At 43.6% G+C, this 26,283-nt stretch overlaps 1 protein-coding gene across 1 annotated transcript in view; it reads right to left on the reverse strand.

Annotated features, from left to right (window-relative positions):
* Positions 1 to 26,283, reverse strand: part of mocos (molybdenum cofactor sulfurase) — a 224,897-nt gene that overhangs the window by 123,198 nt on the left and 75,416 nt on the right. Inside the window, exons 7-8 of the mRNA XM_067996069.1 lie at positions 25,802 to 25,918; positions 9,613 to 10,074 (exon numbers count right to left, since the gene is read on the reverse strand). Coding sequence (XP_067852170.1) covers positions 9,613 to 10,074; positions 25,802 to 25,918 — 579 coding nt within the window. The remainder of the gene's footprint in view (positions 1 to 9,612; positions 10,075 to 25,801; positions 25,919 to 26,283) is intronic.

Consider the following 26,283-nt stretch of genomic DNA (forward strand, 5'->3'; position numbering starts at 1 on the left):
TGTACATCTATCTCTCTACTGACCCAGGCCCTGAGAACACAAGCCCCCACCCCCGCCCTCCCCAGTCACTCCTAGATAAGTATGTTAGGCCTGCATAAATCATTGGTGGCATCAGGGTAGGTGAGGCCAATCACTCTGACATACCTTCTTTCATGCAGTACCATATAAAGCACGGCATCCTGTGATTGGGGTGCTTCTGAGGAACCTTCTGGCATAATAGTTAGTCTGACATTTACATCTCACTGTAATGCCACAAGGGGCCTGCTGATGTAGCCTTCAATGGGAAGACAAGCCTCCACCAACATAATGTCTGTCAAGGAAGTGTATAGCAGGAGAAGGCTGTACATAACACGAGAGAGCACATCTGCACAGGAGGGGGGCCTGGCTATTTTGAGCCCTGGATTTCTTTTAAAGATTATGAAAGCTATATTTTTGATCGCGCAATCTAAATTCTGAATGTAGGAATTGTCTTGCATGTTACACTACAATTGAATTTTTTGGAAGTGGAAGAGGATGGATGCGAGTCAGGATCACTTGCAGCAGAAGTGGACTGCCTCTACCCACTCTCACTTACTTACACCTGTGTGGGAATGTCTGAGGACAACTACCTTCCCAGGTTTCACTTCACCAGCGAGGCAGCAACTGACTTGTGTCATCTGCTGGAATATGAGGTGAAGATAATATCATCCAGAGGATGAGCCCATTTTGCGATAATGGCAAAGACCAATTTCACCTCTGAGAAAGCTTATTATAAAGATATAATAGTGGGTACGTTTGTTGAAACTATTGGCTAACCATTAATGATTAAACAGGTCAGCTACAAGGGTTGTGAGTCCTATGCAATGGCTATGTGTCTACACTGTGAAAATATTCCTCTTTTTATTATTAGCATCTTGAGTTTGCCTCTCTTCTCAGTAATTTTCATACATTATTCAACAGCTGGGAAGGTGACTAAATGTGTGGCATACTCCCCTGAAATTGTCATTAGAACCCAAGAGGAAAGAGGGGGATAAAACACCAGGAGATGTCTGCAAACAATCATAAGGAATCTTACGGATTTCTTTCTCTCTGTCTGTATAATTTGACACATTGTGTATTCAGTATACCGGGACCTACTGTTTTCCGTGGTTAACCTATCTGAACACCAACGACACCTTTGATTGGTGTGATGGTGTCCCAGCCTAATATAAGATATGCGATTTGAGAACCTCTCATTCACTCTCTCACCTGACGAAGGAGATAATCTCCGAAAGCTTGGTGATTTTAAAATAAAATTGTTGGACTATAACCTGGTGTTGTAAGATTCCTTACATTTGTCCACCCCAGTCCATCACCGGCATCTCCACATCATGCAAACAATCATAACAGAGCTTGATGAAATTCAAAATGGTAGTTTAAGAGCGAGATGCAGACACAGCACAGGCCTCAATTTCTGGTTTATTTGTAGAGCTGTTTCCAAGAAAGCCAACATATTTGCAAATGCAGAAATGAGCTGAGAAATTACATTCACTAATTACAGCTTCTATTTAAATTGCTGCAGCTTCATCTTGACGAGTGTTGTGAAATTTAAATTTCACAGGTGAATGAATTCTTTGTTCTTCTCCCATTGCATTTCTGTGATGTTTTAAGTGGCATTCAAACAGTGAGACTAAATGATGGCTATTAATGATTCACAAAGAGAAAAATTACCTCAGTCTTTTGAAAGCTCCAATGCAGGGGTGGATAAACATATAGGCCTACTGGTCTTGCCTAGGGGCAAATGTGAGGTCCCCGGTAACATAGGAACATAGGAACAGGAGTAAGCCATTCAGCCCCTCGTGCCTGCTCCGCCATTTGATAAGATCATGGCTGATCTGTGATCTAACTCCATATACCTGCCTTTGGCCCATATCGCTTAATACCTTTGGTTGCCAAAAAGCTATCCATCTCACATTTAAATTTAGCAATTGAGCTAATATCAATTGCCGTTTGCGGAAGAGAGTTCCAAACTTCTACCACCCTTTGTGTGTAGAAATGTTTTCTAATCTCGCTCCTGAAAGGTCTGGCTCTAATTTTTAGACTGTGCCCCCTACTCCTAGAATCCCCAACCAGCGGAAATAGTTTCTCTCTATCCACCCTATCCGTTCCCCTTAATATCTTATAAACTTCGATCAGATCACCCCTTAACCTTCTAAACTCTAGAGAATAAAACCCCAATTTGTGTAATCTCTCCTCGTAACTTAACCCTTGAAGTCCGGGTATCATTCTAGTAAACCTACGTTGCACTCCCTCCAAGGCCAATATGTCCTTCCGAAGGTGCAGTGCCCAGAACTGCTCACAGTACTCCAGGTGCGGTCTAACCAGGGTTTTATATAGTTGCAGCATAACTTCTGCCCCCTTGTACTCCAGTTCTCTAGATAGAAAGGCCAGCATTCCATTAGCCTTATTGATTATTTTCTGCACCTGTTCATGACACTTCAATGATCTATGTACATGAACCCCTAAGTCCCTTTGGACATCCACTGTTTTTAACTTTTTACCATTTAGAAAGTACCCTGTTCTATCCTTTTTTGATCCAAAGTGAATGACCTCACATTTGTCTACACTGAATTCCATTTGCCACAATTTTGCCCATTCACCTAATCTATCAAATATCCCTTTGTAATTTTATGTTTTCATCTACACTGCTTACAATGCCACCAATCTTTGTGTCATTGGCAAACTTAGATATGAGACTTTCTATGCCTTCATCTAAGTCGTTAATAAATATGTGAATAATTGAGGCCCCAAGACAGATCCCTGCGGGACTCCATTAGTCACATCCTGCCAATGTGAATACTTACCCATTATCCCTACTCTCTGTCGCCTTTCGCTCAGCCAACTTCCTAACCAAGTCCGTACTTTTCCCTCGATTCCATGGGCTTCTATCTAGCTAACAGTCTCTTATGTGGGACCTTATCAAATGCCTTCTGGAAGTCCATATCAATAACGTCCATTGACATTCCCCTGTCCACTACTTTAGTCACCTCTTCAAAAAATTCAATCAGGTTTGTCAGGCACGACCTACCTTTCACAAATCCATGCTGGCTCTCTCTGATTAACTGAAAATTCTCGAGGTGTTCAGTCACCCTATCCTTAATTATAGACTCCAGCATTTTCCCCACAATAGATGTTAGGCTAACTGGTCTATAATTCCCCGGTTTCCCTCTCTCTCCTTTCTTAAAAAGCAGAGTGACATGTGCAATTTTCCAATCTAGAGGGACAGTTCCTGAATCTAGAGAACTTTGAAAGATTTAGTTCGGGCATCTGCAATGTGCTCACCTACTTCCTTTAAAACCCTGGGATGGAAACTATCTGGTCCTGGGGATTTGTCACTCTTTAGTGCTATTATTTTCTTCATTACTGTTGCTTTACTTATGTTAACTTTATTGAGTCCCTGTCCCCGATTCAATATTAGTTTTCTTGGGATTTCCGGCATGCTATCCTCTTTTTCTACTGTAAATACTGACGCAAAGTAATTGTTCAACATGTCCGCCATTTCCCCATTGTCAATGACAATATCCCCACTTTCAGTTTTTAAGGGGCCAACACTGCTTCTGACCACCCTCTTTTTCCTAATGTAACTATAAAAGTTCTTCGTATTGGTTTTGTAAAAGTCACCATAACACAGTAAAACTACATATAACCACTGGATCAAAATATTCTGGCATTTAAAAATACTGTTAGTAAGGGGCGAGGCAGAGCCGGCAGATTTGTTACATTGGGCCAGATTTTGCTGTCAAAATAACGGTGAGGTAATGGCGCTTGCCGTTATTTGTGTAAATGGTACAGGAACTTCAGGTGAGGAACAAATGCGTGGTTAAATGCCGATATGTAAACGTTGCTGTCCGAGTTGCACTGCTCCGCTGTTAGCTTTGCAAAAACAGCATTCCGCTGTCTGCCTCACCATTGACATACATCGAATGTCGTGAACTTACTGTATTTATGCGGTAGATACAAACTAAACTTTCCACAGAAAGTTAAGTCTTTTTCAAGCATAAGTGCCCTTTTAACAACGTGATAATTGTTAATTACTCCAATTCACCTTTCTGGCACTGAAAATTAATTTTTTTTAAATGTCAAATTTAATATTTTATTTTTTTTTACTTTTCCTTTGTCTCTTTTTTTTCGCTCTCTCTTAAACCAATCTTTCTTTCCCTCTCTTTAATTTCTCTTTCTGTACCTGATTTGACCCACTCTAATTTACACTTCCTTCTCAGTCATTCTGCTGTTTATTTCTCAATCTTTCAATCTGATTGGTTCAGGAGATACACAGTTGGTTGCTCTGTTCACTCAGATCCTGGTTTCCCTCGCCGTGCCATTATCAGCTTGCACTTTCAGCAATTTGGTGGGCAAAAATATTTTGAGCTGAAGGGTACAGAGGCAAGTCTAACTAACAGCAGACGACGCTAGATACCCTACTACAGCAAAATCTGGCACATTGGCCCAGAATTTGCTGGAGTGGAGGATCACGCAGCATGCCCTCTTTGTCAGATTTTTTTTCTCACCCTTTAGCTCAAAAAATTTTTGCGCTACAAACTGCTGGAGGTGCGAGCTGATAACAGCATGGCAAGGTCAACGAGGCATCTGGGATCTTGGCAAACGACAAGAGCAACAGTCTATCTGCTTGACCAATGAGCTTTAAGGATTGAGAAAGAAACAGAAAAGGAAATAGGGTGAATTAGAATCAAATTAGATACAGAAAGAGAAATAAAGAGAGGGAAAGAAAGATTTGATTAAGACAGAAAAAAAGAGACAGTAAGAAAAAAAAATTTAAATTTAAATTTTAAAAACCTCTAGGAACAATTTACTACCTGCAGGAATGAGACTGCACAGTTTCAATTGTTCCCTTTCTGGGCAGGAGAGGCTGACGGGCATTGCAGGAACAGAAATCTAGTCATTAAAAAGGTATTTACGTCATTAAGTATCAGCCCAAATTTCTGCGGTGAGTTTAATTTGATTTAACAGCGCAAATGCAGCAATGTCTTGAATCTCATGGGGAGGTTGATGATGAGCTCCAGTTTTTGGGCGGCTAACGGCGAAGCAGTGCAAATCGTCCAGCAATTTGTGGCAATTTGCAATTCAAGGGGTTTCGCTTCCTCGCCACAAATTGCTGGGTTATTTACATACTAATAATGGCGTGCACATTAAACTCGCCATTACTTTCCTAGCAAATTCTGGGCCAACATAAATACTGTCATTGCGATGATGCGGAGGGGCCTCGAATGTTCTTTGTGCCCAAGGCCTGAAAGATTTTTAATCCAGCTCTTTTCCACTGAGAGAGATTGGGTAATCACAGATCACTTTTTTTAAAAAATAGAAATAAACTTGGTCTTGTTTTAAGTTTGCTTTTCCTAAAACAGTAAATTCATTTTAGACTAATCACTGCTTGCTGACAGAGAAAGAGTTAAACTCCACAGATTCAGTTTCCATTACGTATGTAATGACTTATATTGGTATGTTGTATCAATATTAGATAAGATTACATGAACTAAGATGGACATTGAGCAGAATCCACTCCCAGGAGTACCAATTAGTTGTTGTTGATTTACCATTGATTTGAACATTTGACTGGAAAGATTGGAGCTTCACATAAACCTGACTTCTGATTATAGCAGTTAACAACATTTTAAACTGAGGAGATTATGGGGTTAGAACTATAATTATAGTACTAAACTAGAAAATTAGCAAAAATAAAACTAGTGTTACAAAGTTGAGATTGATGGTATATATTTGTGCAACATTAGGGTACCTGGATGTGTTCAGGTACTGTGTGTATATGACCATTTTCTGTTCATAAAAAATCAACAAAGTAGAAAATAGCTTTCACCAGCACTTCTTCCCAACTAATGATGACCTGTAATAACTTAGTTGCTAATTATGCAAAAAAAAGCTTTTTAAAATTTCAGTTATGTCACAATAGTGCAGTGAGACAGTAAAGTTCGAGTTTAGGAGGATAATTGCGATATAGAAAGGGGAGCTTTACTCTGTATAGTCATAGTATCATTGTATGTTACAGCACAGGAGGCCATTCGGCCCATTGTGCTTGTGCTGGCTCTTTGATAGAGCTATCCAATTAGTCCCACTCCCCTGCTCTTTCCCCATTGCCCTGTAATTTTTTTTCCCTTCAAGTATTTATTCAATTCCCTTTTGAAAGTTATTATTGAATCTGCTTCCACTATCCATTCAGGTATTGTATTCCAGATCATAACAACTCCCTGCATAAAATAATGTTTCCTCATGTCGCCTCTGGTTCTTTTGCCAATCACCTTAAATCTGTATCCTCTGGTTACTGACCCTTCTGCCACTGGAAACAGTTTCTCCTTATTTACTCTATCAAAACCATTCATGATTTTGAACACTTCTATCAAATCTCCCCTTAACCTTCTCTGCTCTAAGGAGAATAAAACCAGCTTCTTCAGTCTCTCCACATAACTGAAGTCCCTCATCCCAGGTACCATTCTAGTATATCTCTTCTGCACCCTCTCTAAGGCCTTAACATCCTTCCTAAAGTGCGGTGCCCAGAATTGAACACAATACTTCAGCTGAAAATGTTTAGCATAACTTCTTTGCTCTTGTATTCTATGCCTCTATTAATAAAGCCCAGGCTCCCATATGCTTTTTAACAGCCTTCTCAACTTGTCATGCCACCTTCAAAGATTTGCATATGTGCACCCCCAGGTCTCTCTGTTCCTGCATCCTCTTTAAAATTGTACCATTTACTTTATATTGCCTCTCCTCATTCTTCCTACCAAAATGTATCACTTCACTCTTCTGAGTTAAATTTCATCTGCCATGTGTCTGCCTATTTCACCCATCTGTCTATGTTCTCCTGAAGTCTGTTACTATCCTCCACGTTGTTCTACATTTCCGAGTTTCGAGTCACCTGCAAACTTTGAAATTATACCCTGTATGCCCAAGTCCAGGTCATTAATATATATCAAAAAGAGCAATGGTCCGCATACTGACCCCTGGGGAAAACCGCTGTATACTTCTCTCCAGTCTGAAAAACAACCGTTCACCACTACTCTCTGCTTTCTGTCCCTTAGCCAATTTTGTGTCTACGCTGCCACTGTCCCATTAATCCCAAGGGCTTTAATTTTGCTAACATGTCTATTATGTGGTACTTTATCAAATGCCTTTTGAAAGTCCATATACACAACAACAGCCGCACTACCCTCATCAACCCTCTCCGTTATTTCATCAAAGAACTCATCAAGTTAGTCAAATGTGATTTTCCTTTAACAAATCCGTGCTGACTTTCATTTATTAGCCCATACTTTTCCAAGTGCCAATTTATTTTGTCCCAGATTATTGTCTCTAAAAGTTTCCCCATCACTGACATTAGACTGACTGGCCTGTAATTGCCGGGTTTAGCCCTCTCCCCTTTTTTGAACAGGGGTGTAACATTTGCAATCCTCCAGTCCTCTGGCACCACCCCCATATCTAAGGAGGATTGGAAGATTGTGGCCAGAGCCTCCACAATATCTACCCTTACTTCCCACAGTAAACTAGGATGCATCCCATCTGGACTGGGTGACTTTTCTACTTTGAGTACTACCAACTTTTTAAGTACCTCCACTTTATCTATTTTTGTCCTGTCCAATATCACTACTACCTCCTCCTTTAGTGCTATATTGGCAGCATCCTCTTCTTTAGTGAAGACCGTTACAAAGTATTTATTTAGTACCTCAGCCATATCCTTTGCCTCCACATGAACATCTTTTTTGTCCCTAATCGGCCCCACCCTTCCTTTGATGTTGGATAGGGTGGACTTTAGTATGGAGTAAGTTATCCTCAACAAATCCACCACCTTGCATGAATTTGAGCTTTTCTGGGTCGAGGAACAAAAGGTGAGTTTTCTCTGCAGGCTACTAGAAAGGCTACAATATTCAATCACTGGCAAAAAAAATCCAGGAAAATCCAACAAGCCTCCACAACCATTATGAAGTGTGTGAACAGAGGAGAGTTATTTCAGTGGGGTTGTGTAAAAGATATTGAAATCTTCAAGGAAAGAGAAGGTAGACGAGTTAGCTGCCAATGCAAGAAAGAAAAGAACTACGTATATAAAAGTTTTTTTAAAATAAAAGAATAGTTTTTCTACTTAAATTGTGACTTTTTATTGTTTTTCCTTTTAAGGTGATGGATAATAGTATTTCTACTGTAGATATATATCTGTATCTCAGTAAAAGTCTTACATAGGCATGCACTTCCAGTCTACCAAACCTTACTTCCTGTTGTCATTCTTCCCATCACACTTTTCTGTCACTTTTTCAATTATAAATTCCTATGTCCACATTTATAATGTAAACCTGTCACGCTGTAATTACACAATGACAACTGAATGGTGCTGTATTATCTTTTCCGCACAAAATGCTTTCTGCAAATATTTCATCTGAAAAGATTTCATTGGCATTTATTTCTCAGTAACCAAAATTTATAATGTCCAAAATAATAGAATATGACATCAGACCTCATTCCAGATTTAAAATTTTACATGAATTTATTAAACAAATGATGAAGCAAATATGTAATAGCATATACTCGTCGATCTCCAGTGGCACTGCACTCATATGGTCTCTCTCTCTCTCTCTTACCTGTCTCTTGTCTTACGTTTCTGTTTCTTTTCTGCTTCTGTCTTTTTCTTCTCTTCCCCTAATTTGTTTTGCTTTTCTCTCTAACTTCTTCTACTTTCTCTTTCTTCTTTCCTTTCAGATGGGAGGTAGTAGGTGGCATTGTGTGGTGTGCCAGAGAAAGGAGCCATCATGGTTACAGGCTATATTTGGGGTGGGCAAAAAAGTAGCCCTCTGTGACTCTGTTCCCATCACATCCACCATTTCCACTTAGGTTGTGATTTTATTTTATTGTTTTTCCTTTCAATTCCAAGAAGTCATCTCACCCCACTTCAGCTTCTCAGCTCCTGCAATAAAACTTTGTAAACTTTTATTTTTAATGTTAACAGAGAATTGATTGAGCAATTAGTTCTCTGCGAACTATATGGGTGCATTTACATGACAACTGCAGTGTTGGTCCAAAGTGGTTTTGCTTTGCACCAATGCTACAATTACAGGAGTCGATAATTCAGTTTTTGCAATATGGTACCGGGGCTGCCATTTACCAAGTATTAGTGACGCCTGTGCCCTAAAAAGCTAACCTTGCTCCATAATGCAAGGTGAGCTCCTTTACATACATTTCAGGCACCCTTGCTGCACAGTGCATGACATGCTCGAAGTTCCATGGGGGAGTAAGTAGAAGGCTAGAATGTCGGGTGCCAGCCGGTACTAAAAGGCTGCTGGCTGCCCATGAAATGTCAGTATTTTTTTGGGACTCCAACTGTGAGGACTTGCAGGAATATCGCCATGGAAGGCCAAAATTGGGGCAAATAAGAAAGGGTGGCCCTGTAAGAAGGGAAGGGACTCATTGTTGTTTTCTTCTAGGATGGCAAGACTGCAAATAGTCCTAAGAGTAAAGTAATTGTTTTTGTCATCCACATTAAGTCTAGATTACAAGTACTGGTGAAACAATGGCATTGAGTGACAAGCAGACTTCTCACAATACTGTAACACTTAAAAGGGAAAAAAACTCCATACCCACCTCAAAAGCAGCACAGGACTTGATTGGGTACAAGTAGATGTTGGTGAGAGTTATTGACTCACTGTCATAGCAGATTAATTTGGAAGTCTCTGGGTTTTTGTTCAACTCTGACTGATTGTCTGTAAAGTGCTGACTTAGAAGATCCTCATCTCTGGCAGAATTATGTCTTGCAGCAGTTTCTGAAGAGGCTTTTCTTTGAATGACTTCCTTTGTTGTTATGTTTTTTTCATCTGTGAGATTCTCTGCCCACGATCCATCCCTCTCCTTCAATGTCTCAAATCTTGTTAGCTTCAACAGGGTACCTTTGTTAAAGCGAACTGGCTGCTTAACAAAACAATTTATAATAAACTTCAAAAATGTCTGTGCATCATCAAACGTGGACATGTAGCCAAAGGATATTCGGACTGAACCAGTGGGGCAGCCATCAATCAGATCCAAAGAATCTCCACAGACATGACCAGCCTGTTGGAAAAAAATATAAATGCTGAGTATTCTGTACAACAATTTTCATCTACTACTGTTCTTTGCAGAGGCTGCTAACTTGTGAATGAGTTTAGCCCATAATAGGGAGAGGGTCACGTATTTTTTTTTTGTTTTAGTAGTCAATCTCTGTGTAATACATGTCAGCCGTGGCTCAATAGTAGCACACTCACCTCTGAGTCAGAAGGTTGTGGATTCAAGTTACACTCCAGAGACTTGAGCACATAATCTAGGCTGACACTTCAGTGCAGTACTGAGGGAGTGCTGTACTGTCAGAGGATGCTGTTTTTTGGATGAGCAGAGGAATTCTCCCCGGTGTCCTGGCCAATGTTTATCCCTCAACTAACATCGCTAAAGCAGATCATTTGGTCATTATCACACTGCTGTTTGTGGGACCATGCTGTGCACAAATTGATTGCCACGTTTCCTATATTACAACAGTGACGACACTTCAAAAAAGTACTTCATTGAATGTAAACTGCTTTGGGACATCCTGAGGTCGTGAAAGGAGCTAAATAAATGCAAGTCTTTTCTTCTTCTTTCTAACACATGGGGAGTCTCCAGGCAAAGCAGGTTGGAGGACTGGTGAAAATTGAACCAGTACAGTCAACGTAATTCAGTTCCCATTGAAGTGCCATACACTTTGTCCTTATTTTTATATATAACTAATCGATTTCCTGCAGTGTTGCAACTGGGGAGTCAAGATCAAGCATAGATTTCAGGTGAAAGAGGGTTAGAGGGCAAAAGATAATTGGAACAGGGTGCACAGACGTAATTGATTCCCCATTTTAAAGTCATATATTCTGTCCTTGTTTTTATATAATATTTTGTTGTTTTATTATTACAGTCAAATAGTATAATTTACAGCAATTTGGGAAACAAAGAAGTAATGTTGGTTGGACCACTGATTGAGGAACTGGGGGAGACAAGATTTCTTCCACAGGAAGTTACCAAATTCAGCTGGGTTGCAAGGAAGTGCAGAGCAGAAAAAAGAGAAAAGAATCTGACATTGACTCAATTCAGCTCCTCTAATCCACCTGCAGCGCTGGCACTCATCTGAGTCACAAACTGTAGAAATACAGGGGCCTGTCAGTGCGACAGCACGGTGTGCGGACAACACAGTGTGAACTGAGAGTTTGGTAAGTGTGGGAGTTTAAGGGTTAATCTCTTTACTATCTCGTGCATATTGCTTTCAGCTGTTTAAGTTCAATTGCTATCAACTGTTTAAGTTCAATTTTAAAGTTTAAATTTTTAAGTTTCTGTCAGGCTTCAGCAGAGAGAGCTGCTGTAGTAAGTTAATTGGTGAGCTAGATTAAACTGGTACCTGAAGGTGGAGCAGGCCTGACTCATCTGAGTCACAAACTGTAGAAATACAGGGGCCGGTCAGTGTGACAGCACGGTGTGAACTGAGAGTTTGGTAAGTGTGGGAGTTCGGGGAAGGAGGTGCTGCTTTGCCTTGCTTTTCCTAACTTTTTCTCCAGTGCAGCAGTAGAGCTGAGAGGAGAAGACTGAGATTGGGGAATAAAAGCAGCAGCAGACCTGCAACAAGAGACAACTACTGTGCGACATCACAGGTGAGGCAGGAGAGTCCGAGAGGTGAGCATAGTATAACAGGAGAGACCTAGAGTGGGAGGAGAGTCTGAGAGTCTAAGGCAAGTCATGGCAGCACAGCTCGCACCCGTGATATGCTCCTCCTGCACTATGTGGGAGGTCATGGACACTACCAGTGTCCCTGGCGACCATGTGTGCAGGAAGTGTGTCCAGCTGCAGCTACTGGCTAACAGTCTTTCGGAGCTGGAGCTGCGGGAGGATTCACTGTGGAGCATCCGCGATGCTGAGACTATCGTGGATAGCACGTTCAGTGAGGTGGTCACACCGCAGGTAAAGATTACGCAGGCAGAAAGGAAATGGGTGACCACCAGGCAGAGTAAAAGGACTAGGCAGGTAGCGCAGAAGTCCCCTGGGGCCATCTCTCTCTCAAACAGATATTCTGCTTTAGATACTGTTGGGGGAGATGGCCTATCAGGGGAAAGCAGCAAGAGCCAGGTTCGGGGCACCACGGGTGGCTCTGCTGCACAGAAGGGGAGGAAGAAGAGTGGCAGGGCTATAGTGATAGGGGATTCAATTGTAACGGGAACAGATAGGCATTTCAGCAGCCGCAAACGTGACTCCAGGATGGTATGTTGCCTCCCTGGTGCTAGGGTCAAGGATGTCACGGAGCGGCTGCAGGGCATTCTGGAGGGGGAGGGTGAACAGCCAGTAGTCGTGGTCCATATTGGTACCAACGACATAGGTAAAAAAAGGAGTTAGGAGATAAATTAAAAAGCAGGACTTCAAAGGTAGTGATCTCAGGATTAGGAACAGGAGAATAGACAGGATGAATGCGTGGCTGCAGGGATGGTGTAGGAGGGAGGGATATAGATTTCTTGGACATTGGGACCGGTTCTGGGGAAGGTGGGACCTGTACAAGCGTGACGGGTTACACCCAAGCAGGACCGGGACCAATGTCCTCGCGAGGGTGTTTGCTAGTGCTGTTGGGGAAGGTTTAAACTAGAGTGGCAGGGGGATGGGAACCTGAGCGGGGAGTCAGAAGGGAATAAAATTGAGAGCAGCAAGAGAGGGTAAGACCCAGGGGAAATCTACAATACAAATAGTACAAACAGTTGTTCAAGAACAAGTGAAAGGGAAAAGCGTAGAGCAGCGGAAAGAAAGTGTACTTTAGGCACGACAGATAAAATAAAAACTAGAAGGCGTAAGGCAATTAACCCAGCATCAAAGCTGTGGCAGGGGGTTGGGAACCTGAGCAGGGAGACAGAGGCAAGCGTGTCAGGAAGGGACAGAAGGTATGGAGTAAAAGGTAAAGTGTTAAAAAAGGAAAAAGCAGGAACTAAGTGTTACAAAACATATTTGAAAGTTCTTTATCTGAATGCACGTAGCATTCGTAACAAAATGGACGAGTTAACGGCACAAATAACTACGTATGGGTATGATATTGTGGCCATTACAGAAACATGGCTGCAAGGTGACAACGACTGGGAATTAAATATGCCAGGGTATTTAACAATCAGGAAGGACAGGCAGGAAGGGGAGGTGGGGTGGCTATGTTAATAAAGGAAGGAATCACTGTAATACTGAGAAATGATATTGGGACAAAGGATCAGGATAATTAAACAGTTTGGGTAGAGATAAGGAATAATAAGGGGAAAAAAACACTCGTGGGCGTAGTATATAGGCCTCCTAATAGTTACAACTCTGCTGGAAGAAGTATTAATCAGGAAATAGTCGGGGCATGTAATAAGGGAACAGCTATAATTATGGGGGATTTTAACTATCATATTAACTGGACAAATCAAATTGGGCAGGGCAGCCTTGAGGAAGAGTTTATTGAGTGTATTAGGGATGGGGATTTCATGAGCAGTATGTAACTGATCCTACAAGGGGGCAAGCAACCTTGGACCTGGTCCTGTGTAATGAGCCAGGATTAATTAATAATGTCCTAGTTAAGGATCCCCTTGGAATGAGTGACCATAACATGGTTACATTCCATATCCAATTAGAGGGTGAGAAAGTTGGTTCTCAAACAAGCGTACTGAGCTTGAATAAAGGAGACTATGATGGTATGAGAGCGGAATTGATTAAAGTGGACTGGGAAAATAGATTAAAGGGTAAGGCGGTACATGAGTAGTGGTGTTCTTTTAAGGAGTTATTTTACAACTTTCAAAAAATATATATTCCACTGAGGAAAAAAGGGCGTAAAAGAAATGACAGCCATCCATGGCTAAGAAAAGAAATTAAGGATAGTATCCGACTAAAAACAAGGACATATAAGGTGGCCAAACTTAGTGGGAGGATAGAAGATTGGGAAGTCTTCAAAAGACAGCAAAACGTAACTAAAGGATTGATTAAGAAAGGGAAGATAGATTATGAAAATAAATTAGCAAAAAATATAAAAACAGATAGAAAGAGTTTCTATAGTTATATAAAAAGAAAAAGGGTGGCTAAGGCAAACGTAGGTCCCTTAGAGGATGAGACCGGGAAATTAATGGTGGGAAACATGGAGATGGCAAAAATGCTGAACAAATATTTTGTTTCAGTCTTTACGGTAGAGGACACTAAGAATATCCCAACACTGGACAAACAGGGGGCTCTGGGGGGGAGGAGCTAAGTACGATTAAAATCACTAAGGAATTGGTACTCAGTAAATTAATGGGACTCAAGGCGGTTAAATCCCCTGGACCTGATGGCTTACATCCTAGGGTCTTGAGGGAAGTGGCAGTAGGGATTGTGGATGCTTTGGTAATAATTTTCCAAAATTCTCTGGACTTGGCAAAGGTCCCGGCAGATTGGAAAACTGCTAATGTAACACCCTTATTTAAAAAGGGTAGTAGGCAGAAGGCTGGAAATTATAGACCAGTTAGCCTAACATCTGTGGTGGGTAAAATTTTGGAGTCTATTATTAAGGAGACAGTAGCGGAACATTTGGATAAACATAATTTAATAGGACAAAGTCAGCATGGCTTTATGAAGGGGAAGTCATGTCTGACAAATTTGCTTGAGTTCTTTGAGGACATAACGTACAGGGTGGATAAAGGGGAACCAGTGGACGTAGTGTATTTAGACTTCCAGAAGGCATTCGACAAGGTGCCACATAAAAGATTATTGCTCAAGATAAAGAATCACTGGATTGGGGGTAATATTCTGGCATGGGTGGAGGATTGGTTATCTAACAGGAAGCAGAGAGTTGGGATAAATGGTTCATTCTCGGACTGGCAACCAGTAGCCAGTGGTGTTCCGCAGGGGTCGGTGCTGGGTCCCCAACTCTTTACAATCTATATTAACGATTTGGAGGAGGGGACCGAGTGTAACATATCAAAGTTTGCAGATGATACAAAGATGGGAGGGAAAGTAGAGTGTGAGGAGGACATAAAAAACCTACAAGGGGATATAGACAGGCTGGGTGAGTGGGCGGAGATTTGGCAGATGCAATACAATATTGGAAAATGTGAGGTTATGCACTTTGGCAGGAAAGATCAGAGAGCAAGTTATTATCTTAATGGCAAGAAACTGGAAAGTACTGCAGTACAAAGGGATCTGGGGGTCCTAGTGCAAGAAAATCAAAAGGTTAGTATGCAGGTGCAGCAGGTGATCAAGAAGGCCAACGGAATGTTGGCTTTTATTGCTAGGGGGATAGAATATAAAAACAGGGAGGTATTGCTGCAGTTATATAAGGTATTGGTGAGACCGCACCTGGAATACTGCATACAGTTTTGGTGTCCATACTTAAGAAAAGACATACTTGCTCTCGTGGCAGTACAAAGAAGGTTCACTCGGTTAATCCCGGGGATGAGGGGGTGGACATATGAGGAGAGGTTGAGTAGATTGGGACTCTACTCATTGGAGTTCAGAAGAATGAGAGGCGATCTTATTGAAACATATAAGATTGTGAAGGGGCTTGATCGGGTGGATGCGGTAAGGATGTTCCCAAGGATGGGTGAAACTAGAACTAGGGGGCATAATCTTAGAATAAGGGGCTGCTCTTTCAAAACTGAGATGAGGAGAAACTTCTTCACTCAGAGGGTAGTAGGTTTGTGGGATTTGCTGCCCCAGGAAGCTGTGGAAGCTGCATCATTAAATAAATTTAAAACAGAAATAGACAGTTTCCTAGAAGTAAAGGGAATTAGAGGTTACGGGGAGCGGGCAGGAAATTGGACATGAATTTAGATTTGAGGTTAGGATCAGATCAGCCATGATCTTATTGAATGGCGGAGCAGGCTCGAGGGCGATTGGCCTACTCCTGCTCCTATTTCTTATGTTCTTATAGGATTGGGAGAAATTTGATTGCCTTCCCTCTCCGACAGATGATGGTGGATTTAAAAGGGAATTATCTATGGGAGGAAAAGTAATTTAAAGAGAAAAAAAAAGATGATTTATTGACACTTGCAGTGGATGCAAAGATGGTGTATAGCTGTTAAAACTACAATTTCTTGTCAGATCATCTCATCCCCAAGGTGATATTATCTTAATTGTTCTTTCTTTAAAGGTGCTTTGGTCATTGGATGCGATGAACTGAAAACGAGTGGCGTTTTATAATTAAAACAGTTAGATTAACAACCTGTTGAGTTTTCATCAATCTTCAAACAATTTGCATCCTGCACACCATAGGCGTATGGCCTATAGTAGGTTCTGGGAAACCCAGATATTGGGAACACACATGAAAATTATGTAATGACTTTGCAGATCATCAGTGCCACATGAGGTATCCTGCTCCTACATAGTATAAAGTCATTGGGCTCAATTTTGTAGGGAAGTAACGGAGGCAGGGGGGCTCCGAAAATCAGGGAAATACCGATTGGGTTCGGAACCCGGTTCCAACCCACAGACTTCCAGGTTCCCGACTAATGCGTCTGGGTGCGCGCGCGCCTCCCAAATGTGGAAGTCACACTGGCAATTCAGGCCGGCGGGATGATAAACTTTCTAAACAACTGTGTAAAGTAAGTACCTGAAGTACTTAATTTTCTCCATATTGAGGCAGGGGTCCAATTTTGAAGCATCCTCCGCGTGTTTCCCGTGCTGTGGGAAACACTCCAAGTTCTAACAGACGTGGTTCGGCCAGCAGCCAGTTGCACATTCAAATGCTTGTTTGACAGATGGGGAGAAAAGGTGAGTTCTTGCAGCAGGGCACTCAGTTCTTTCAGACAAACTTTTGGCTGCGAGATCTTTGTGTTTTCACTGAAAATTCTTACTTTCCACTCAATTCTTCTGTTCACACATATTTAACTACTTTTCGGACCCCCTCAAACTCGCGCCATAGCTGCATTCACCACTACATCCGCGGATGAGCAACATCACCAGCCTCGCCAGGCACGGCGTCCACCTCCGCCACTTGGCTCCACAACACAGTGTTGCGCCACAGGCACATACACAAGATCATAGAGAGAGCGAAGTCGCAGGAGGCACTACCCTCGCCACAGGGTCTACAGACTGAGGCTCAGCTTCCCGGACCTCTCTGAGAAGCAGTGCACACGGAGGCTCAGATTGAGTTGCCAGGTCGTCGCAGACATCTGTTGCCTCCTTCATGCCGAGCTGGGCCGAGCAGCATCTCCTTCCCTGTCGCTGACAAAGTCACCATTGCCCTCAACTTCTTTACTTCAGGATCATTATTCCAGAGTGCCACCGGGGACATCGTAGGGGTCTCTCAGTCGTCTGTACACAAGTGCATAAGGCAGGTCACCAACAGCTTGTTTTGCAGGGCCTCGCAGTACATCAATTTCCCCATGGACAACCTCAGCCAGAACGAGAGGGCAGTGGGATTCCACTCTGTGGCTGACTTCCCACTGGTGCAGTTGACTGCACCCATATAGCAATCCGAGCACCTCCACACGAGCCAGGACTGTTCTTCAACAGGAAGGGCTATCACTCCATCAACACTCAGCTCGTATGTGACCACCGCAAAAGATTCCTTCACGTGTGCGCCAGATTCCTTGGCAGCTGCCACGATTCCTTCACCCTGAGAGAATCCAACAACCCGCCCCTCTTCCATGCACCAAACAACTTTAAGGGCTGGCTCCTCGGGGACAAGGGATACCCCCTGCACACGTGGCTCATGACGCCTCTGAGGAACCCCATCACCATGCAACAGCATCGGAAAAAAACAGCCACATTGCCACGAGGTCTGCAATTGAGCATGCTATAGGGCTGCACAAGATGTGATTTAGGTGCCTTGATCGTTTTGGGGGACCGCTTCAAAACGCACCAGATAGAGTGGGGCGCATTATAGTAGTGTGTTGTGCCCTTCACAACATGGCATGACAGACAGGGGTGCCACTTGAGGAGGCCCCATCCACATTGAGGAGGAGGAGGAGGAGAAGCAGGAGCAACCCATGGGCAGAGCAGCGGCTCACCTGACTGCTCGTGAGGCCAGGGAGTCACTGATATGTGAACGGTTCTCTTAACATCAGAAAGTGTGAAAAGTCTAGTCCTCAGACCATCTGGAAAGAGCAGCGCCCACACCAGGCCGCCCACACCTCCCTGCACAAAACAGTCCTGCAACTACACATATACCCACTGTAAAGTGACCCAAAGGGTGGCATCAAGAGTCGCCGTTCATGGTGAACCTCATGAAAAGGCCCTATCACAAAAGCCAGTCAAGAATGGCCAAGGCGAGGCAGTAGTGGTGACAATCATAATATTTGATGTGATTTTAACAAAAAGCAAATATAAATAAAAAACATGAGCATCTGTCGAACACCCTTGTGCATACCCTTCATGCTTACAAAACCTTCGCCTTTCTCTTCCGACTACGTGGTGCATCCCCTGTGGCTGCAGCAGAGGTAGTGGCAGGTTGCTGATGTTCATGCCCTGACTGCTTAGATGCTTACGGCCTATGCCCTCTGGGTTTTGGAGCCCATGAGGGCCCCTCCAAAGACTGCTCCACCCGCACCTGTGCAGGGGCAGACTCGGCCACCTGGAGAGGAGGCAGCATTGCGGGTACTGGTTGAGAGGGGGGCAACGGGTGAGACGTGGGAGCGCTTTGAGTGGTGTCCCCACTTCCATGACCCCTTTTGCCATCATCACTCCCCTGGGCCAGGGCCACATCACTCCTACCATTCTGCTGGACAACAGTTTGGTGGACATGTTTGAAGCCTTGTAAGGCCAGTGCTAGTGTATCTGTCTGCCTGTTCAAGGCGGCAGAATGTTGTTCACCCTGAGTCCGAAAGGCTGTTGTCAGGGCCTGAATGGACTCATTTGTGAATCGTACTTGAAGCTCAATGGAGGCTCGCCTTCTCTCCATCGCAGACATTCCCGCACTTACCTGTAACACTATCTCAGACAGTTGCTCACGTCCCTGTGACAGTATCTCAGAGATTCCCTCCCTTACCTGTGCCGTCATTCCACTCATGCAGGATTTGGACTCCTCTGTTCTCTGCACTATTGCGGAGAGTGTGCGTGGCACCTTTCTCAATACCTCACTAATGTGCTGCTGTCTCTTGATCATTCTCCTTTTAAAAGATGGTCCCAGGGTTCCGCATCTGTGTCCAGCTGAGTAGAGACTGGAGAGGAGTGCTCCCACCGATGCGGACCCTCCACAGCTGCCCCTGCCACCAGTGTCTGCTCATGCTCACATGTGTAGTAATTTACCAGGTGCCAATCCAACTAACTGAGGATTAGGACCCACCGAGGTGTGAGTATCTGCGTTGGTGGATGGCTCACTCCGATGTGACGGTGCATCCTCAGAAGCCAGCAGGTCCTTTGAGGAATCGCCCTCTGCTGTCACAGCGGTCGCTGAAGGGCCTGTAAGAGAGCAGAAGGCAATATTAAGCATCATCACATATGTATCATGTTGCGATGAGCATACTGAGGTGCTGAAGATGGCAAGGCATGTTAACATCAATTCATATTGTGTGTGAAGAATGTTAAAGCTGTATCACCAGACGTTTGTGGGGTGCCAGTCTCGGCGTCCCCGACGGACAGACACTCAAGGGTTCAGCTGAGCTCCAGCGCCTCCTGTTCCGCCTCGGTGAGGACGGCGATTTGTTGCGGCCCCCCTCCGGTCCACGCCCTCTCCCGTGCATTTTGCGCTATCTTCTCCTAGAAGAGGAAAAAGAATAGACGTGTGAGTGAGTGATGGTGAAGTGGCCAACCGATGAATGCGGTTTGGGTGCGGCTGACCGTGAAAGAGATGCATCAAAGGATGAGAATGAGAATGAGACAGAGACATCACACTGGATCAGGATAGGGGTGAGTGGTAGTGGTGGGGTGACTAATAGGGAGGTGAGGAAGTTCAGGTAAGTTGAGGATGAGCCTTAAGTGGGTGTGAGGAGTGATGTGATAGAGTAGTGTTGGCAGTGCAGAATGAGTTGGGGGGTGGGGGCGGTGATGTAGAAGACCGAATGTAGGAGAATCAATATGTGTACTCACTTTGGCTGACCTGGTTAGGTCACTGAAGCACTTCCTGCACTGGATCCATGTGCGCGAGATGTTGCTGCTGCTGGTGACCTCCTCTGCCACCTCAAGCCAGGCCTTCTTGGTGGCAGAGGCAGGGCACTTCCTCTCGTCCGCCAGGTAAAACAGATCCCTCTTCCTCTTCCTCACCCCCATCCAGTAACACCTGGAGTGAGGCATCTTTGAAACTTGAAGCAGCCTTGCCCCTGTGCTGCCCCATTGAGGTGTGTGGGTGTTTGCTCCAGGAAAAGCGATTGGAGCAATGGCCCTTTAAATAGAGCTCCTCCAGCTGACAGCCTGTGATGCGGGTGCACAGTCCACCCGCTGCACAGCTTTCGGACGGCGAACCCGGAAGCCGTGTTAAGTGGCACCAATTGAATTGCGATCGCATGGGAAACGGACACTATTTATTGTTCGGGTTACCCGTGCGCCCAATCACCCCCACGCTGCCATCCCGCCTCCACTCTAATATCAGGGCCATTGTGTTGGTTCCTTTAGGCCTAAAACTGCACTGAAACTAAGAAATCCTTAATGCCAATATCCCTAAATTATACCTCTGCAGGGCCTGAAGGGATGGATGGGTGTGATCATGGTGTGTGGATGCATATCATCTGAAGAATGAAGACGGCCCTATTAGGTAAGTAATCTATTTTTCTTCATTTCACATCCTTCACACACCACAGGAGCAAACCAAAATAGTACACATTTAGGAGGGAAAACCCATGCAAAGAAATCGTACAGGACCAATCTGCCAGATGTATTATCATGTGCTGCAGTTAAATCTGGATAGCAATATTAAGTGTGAATATTGCTCCACAAGGCAGCTTTGTGTGTGCCATCATTGGAACTTGGTTAAGAGATGCATTCTTAGCATTGCTACATCACTAGTTTTCCTTGAGTCCTGGTCCTAGAGAAACAACTAACTGTTGAGACAGCCTAAATTGCAATGTGTAAGAAAATCAAGCCCCCTGTTCTCTTCTGGCAGGTGCTTGTGGTTTAAAATATATTGCTGTTTTGCTTAGCAACTTACTATTTGAAAGTTATTTTGGTCTTGTTGTGCAAAGAAAATTAGGTCAACTTCTTGCAGTCTTCTTGTCATTTTTTTAAAAAAGCCGTTCAGCATATTTTAGCTATACCTATTTGTACAACTGAATCTGTTAGTGATCTAATTTGCCTACACCAATGGGTATTCCTATGGGCATACTTTTTTATTTGAGGTTCTGGAGGAGGAGGAGGAGGAGGAAGATCAGAGGAGGCACGTCAGACAGGAACATTTGCACTTTAAGACCCCCCCCTCCATTCAGATATGCCTTTATGTTGCCACTCATTAAAGTCAGGCTCTCATATCTGGAAATTTATATGCAGACTAAGATTCTTAAAGGACACCGTAACAGAAATATGCAGCCAGCGTGGCAAACCAATTCCAACAACTCAACAGCATGCATTTACTTAGCACCTTTAATGTAGAAAACATCACAAGAAGCTTTACAGAAGTGGGAGGAAAAAATGATGAGAATAATTCAAGAAAATGGGTGCTTAGCCATGGGGGATTAAAAGCTTGGTTGAATAGCTGGTTCTTGAAAAGATTTTTTTTAAAGGTGAAGAGAGAACCAAAGAGGTAGGGGGTTTAGGGTAGGAGTTCCAGAGAGTGCGGCCAAGATGGCTGACGGCTCTTTCATCAGTGGTGGGATGAAGGGAGAGCATATGCACAAAAGGCCAGAATTAGAAGATCGAAAGATGTGGGATGGAATATAAGGCTGGAGGAGGTTGCAGAGGTAGGGTGCAATGAGGCCATGGAAGAATTTAAAGACGAGGATGAAGATCTTAAATTTAATGCTGAGGGGAGAGGGAGGAGGGGGACACAGAGCCAATGTAGGTCAGCAAGGACAGGGTGTGATGGGTAAGCAGGAATTAGTTGGAATAGGATGAATTATAGGGGCTGCCAGAATAACTGAAATTGACATGCATAATTCCATCTCTATGGTCTCAAACTGCCTGTGCATTCATGGAGGAGTAGCCCTTTCTATGGCGTTGCATTGGGGATCAGGACGCTTTTGGCAAAATGTGTGTAGCGAATAATGCCCATGCTTGTGGGAATCCTGTCACATGGTGGAAGTGGTGGATATGTCGCTCTGCAATATTGCCCATCTCTACTCCTACCTCAGCCCCATCACTGCTGAAACCCTCATCCATGCTGTTGTAGTATTTGAAAGTTGCGAGGAATGCTGCTAGCGGACCAAGGAAATGCATTGTAGCCATGGCTTGTGACACCATGCCATCATCCAATGACAGTATCTGACAGATACAATGCATCTATAGAGTCCTCGTGGAACACATCTTTGGCATCCTCAAGCAGTAATTCCGATACTTGGGTGGATATGGGGAAATGCCACAGTACTGCCTAGCCAAGGTCTCTAAGGTTATTGCTGTGTTATGCCCTGCAAAACGATCTAACCGTGGGGCAGGTAGAGGAAGAAAAGCAGCAGAAAACTAGCAGACTCACCACAAGACAGAGGAATCGGCTGCACAACGACAAACCCAGTCTCCAAAAGTTCTCCTGCATAGTCCAACTTAAACTTTTACTTAAGTGCCTAATACTTCCAAAACATAAAGGTCATCTCCACTGGTGCCCATCACCCTTGCCAAAAGACCCCTTCCCTCAATGAGGCCCAACCCTACACATCGATACATGAACACACATCATTTCAGCACAACCATCTTCCTGTGCCTTATATCAAAAGATGTGCCAGGTGGTTTAGTTGACCCAACTTTTATTAACTCTTACATCATGGTTTTGAATCCATACTTGCCCTAGTTTAAGTATATGATGTGCGCCTTCTGCTTCCTACCCGTACTCTTTATAAGTATCCCTATAGTGAGAGGGGTAGTAAGATAGATGGTTGGTGAGTATTAATGTGAGCCTCTAAGGATAGAGATGATCCAGTACCTTTTTCTTATGCTGCATCAGAGGTTGCCCCTGCAACTGCCGGTGTCACAGCAAGTGAAGCGGTGGCTGTATCTCTGAGGGTGCTTGCCACTGTCCGTGACGCAGGATGCTGTCAGGTGGTTGGTTGAAGCTGTAAATTGAACTCTGCCACCTGCTCCTCTTGACCAGGTAGAGTAGCAGAAACAGAACATACTACACAGTGCTTCCAGTAAGACATAAGTTGAAACGCTGCTTCACATGGAATGACATTGCAGTGTGTTTGGCTGAAATGCTGCAATGTCTGTGTGTGAGGGAGTGAGTGAGATTAGAAGATAAGGATTAAAAAGCAAAAAGTTACTGACCATGAGTTTGGGGAGCACTCGAGCTTCACCCTTCCCCCACCTTCTATCACCTCAATGTCTGGAATGTTGATGGGCTCTCCTCAAAAGGAGTCAAGGGCTGTAGATTTGGTGAACCCCCACCACTTGCCTGCATGTGCTGCTGCCTCCTTATATGTGCAGCCTCTTCCCACAAGCCGATATAAAAGGCGAATATGTTGGAAATGTGAGAGATGTATGCCATCCAAGTGCCCAGGAGACTAGCTATCATATGTGAGTGTGTTTGCAGCATTAAGAAACCTTGTGCTCACACAGTATTTAATGATTGGTATTTGCCACATTTAAAAGGCCCAAACTACTTACTTTTGAAATCTGTGGGCCTTGTAAATGCCCTTCTGCCAACAGGTCTACCGAAGGTCACTTTCCCATTATGTTCAACGGCCATGCCGAAGACTGAGCACCCAGCATAGCTGTGGGCCGGAAAATGGTACAGTGCACTTCCCTGCCCTTACATAAATAAAATGAAGCTTTTTGATTGCAAGGGAGCTCTCTGCCTCAGGAAAATCACACTCTCCCCCACCACAAAAACTGGTGTAAAATGGGTGGGACTAAATGCCACTAGATTTCTTGCCCTCTGCCCCATTTTGTGCATAAATGGGGCACAGGAAGAGACCAAAACTGGCTCCATGAACATTTGGCAAAGTTTCCTGCATAATCCCTCTGCGAAGGTGTACCAAATTTACAGAGAAGAATAATAAAGATGCTTTACAAGGTCCTGGGACTTTATATGATCCGGGAATATGAAACTACATGCAGCGCCACCTATGTGCTATGTCATGACGACACTTTCATGTATGTGCTTAGCACAAGATTTCCCTGGAACCCAAAAAGCTAGAAAATACTCCTACGGTGTGTGCAGGATATAGAAAGGAGAAGGATTAAAAATTGAGCCAAGTTCATCTGTGGCACTCTTATACATCTCCTGATGTTTGATTCAGATGCTTGGAAGCAGGATAGTTGCCCAGCTCTGGTTCAACAATAATGCGAGGTTGGGAAGAAGGGTTAGAGTCTCAGGATACGGGATAGGACATTTAGGACTGAGATGAGGAGAAATTTCTTCACTCAGAGGGTGGTGAACCAGTGGAATTCTCTACCACAGAAGGCTGTGGAGGCCAAGTCACTGAATAGAAACATAGAAACATAGAAAATAGGAGCAAGAGTAGGCCATTTGGCCCTCCGCCATTCAAAATGATCATGGCTGATCATCTAACTCAGTACCCTGTTCCTGCTTTTCCCCATATCCCTTGATCCCTTTAGCATTAAGAAATATATATATCTCCTTCTTGAATACATCTAATGACTTGGCCTCCACTGCCTTCTGTGGTAGAGAATTCCACAGGTTCACCACCCTCTGAGTGAAGAAATTTCTCCTCATCTCAGTTCTAAATGGCATACCCCGTATCCTAGACTGTGACCCCTGGTTCTGGACTCCCCAGCCATCGGGAACATCCTCCCTGCATCTAGTCTGTCTAGTCTTGTTAGAATTTTATATGTTTCGATGAGATCACCTCTCATTCTTCTAAACTCGAGTGAATATAGGCCTAGTCAACCCAATCTCTCCTCATACGTCAGTCCTGCCATCCCAGGAATATATTTAAGAAGGAGTTAGATAGATTTCTAGACACAAAAGGCATCAAGGGGTATGGGGAGAGAGCGGGAATATGGTATTGAGATAGAGGATCAGCCATGATCATATTGCATGGCGGAGCAGGCTCGAAGGGCCGAATGGCCTACTCCTGCTCCTATTTTCTATGTTTCTATGTTATTTAAATGGATGGGAAGTAATTGTGTGCTAGTTTGTTGAGAGATAGGCAAGAGAAAAATCATATTCACTAGAACAATGAAAACAAAATAAAATCTGCAAAATACAAGAACCATTGTAAATTATGAATGGCTACACAATGGAGCCGTAGAAACAACAGGGTTGTGAACAGTATTTTGCATGTACTAGCAAATTACCCAAGATATTGAAAATTCTTAAACCGATGTCCAGGTGCTATAGTTTACCGAGGAAAATACAACTCCCAGTGCCTCATGCATGATGCTGTGTAAAAGAAAACGGCCAGGAAAGTATTATCTGAAGATGCTTACATTTGAATGATCAAAATTAGAATTTCTTAAAAAAACAATTCGCTATTTCTAGCCCAGATCATAAATACCTTTCAGTTTAGTTTTCTTTGAAGGGTTTTCTGAAGTCAAAATCAATCAGACACACAGTATGAAACATTAACTCAGTCTTGCCTGAAGATCAAGCAAGCTGGCTTGGCAGCATAGTAGACCTCCTGCAGGAGGATTAATTATGAGTGCCTTCTGCTGTGATGAGATGAAAAGTAGCAAATACTTCCATCCAGTACCACAATCATAAATCTCTTTCTGAATGTGCACCAAAACATAAAGGGATGAAGTGCAGTATTCTGTGCCGAAGTATGCAGTCAACACTAACCTCCAGGTTCTTTTTGACATCTTCATCACTGATTCCTAGGTGTCGCTGACAACCTCCAGTGTTACAAAAACAGCCAGTGCGAAGATGGATGTTATACAAATTTGCTAGTTTGTCCACCTGTAGCAGTAAAGAGAGATGGTGTTTTCACATAATCACATTATCAACTAGGTTGCAAGTGAATTTGTTTCAGTGTTGCGTATATTGGCCTGCATTTTCCACTTTTGGCATAGTTTAGACCCAGTCTACTATTGGCGAGTTGCAGACAAAGTCAAATGGAAGCGGGCTGTCCAATTTTCCCAGGTGAGCTCATTAGCATAACTTCAGGTGCAAATTAGAACCAATGTAGGGAGTGCACAAGTGGTGGAAGAGGAAAATTCCACATAAGTGCACTTTAAACAGATTGGGGGGTGAGGGGGCGGAGAAGAGTCACAATAGGGAGAACAAAATGTTGTGAGTGTTTGGAGAGCCTCAAGTAGCCTTTG

The sequence above is a fragment of the Heptranchias perlo genome, chromosome 2, assembly GCF_035084215.1.
Source record: "Heptranchias perlo isolate sHepPer1 chromosome 2, sHepPer1.hap1, whole genome shotgun sequence".
NCBI classification, from domain to species: Eukaryota; Metazoa; Chordata; class Chondrichthyes; order Hexanchiformes; family Hexanchidae; genus Heptranchias; species Heptranchias perlo.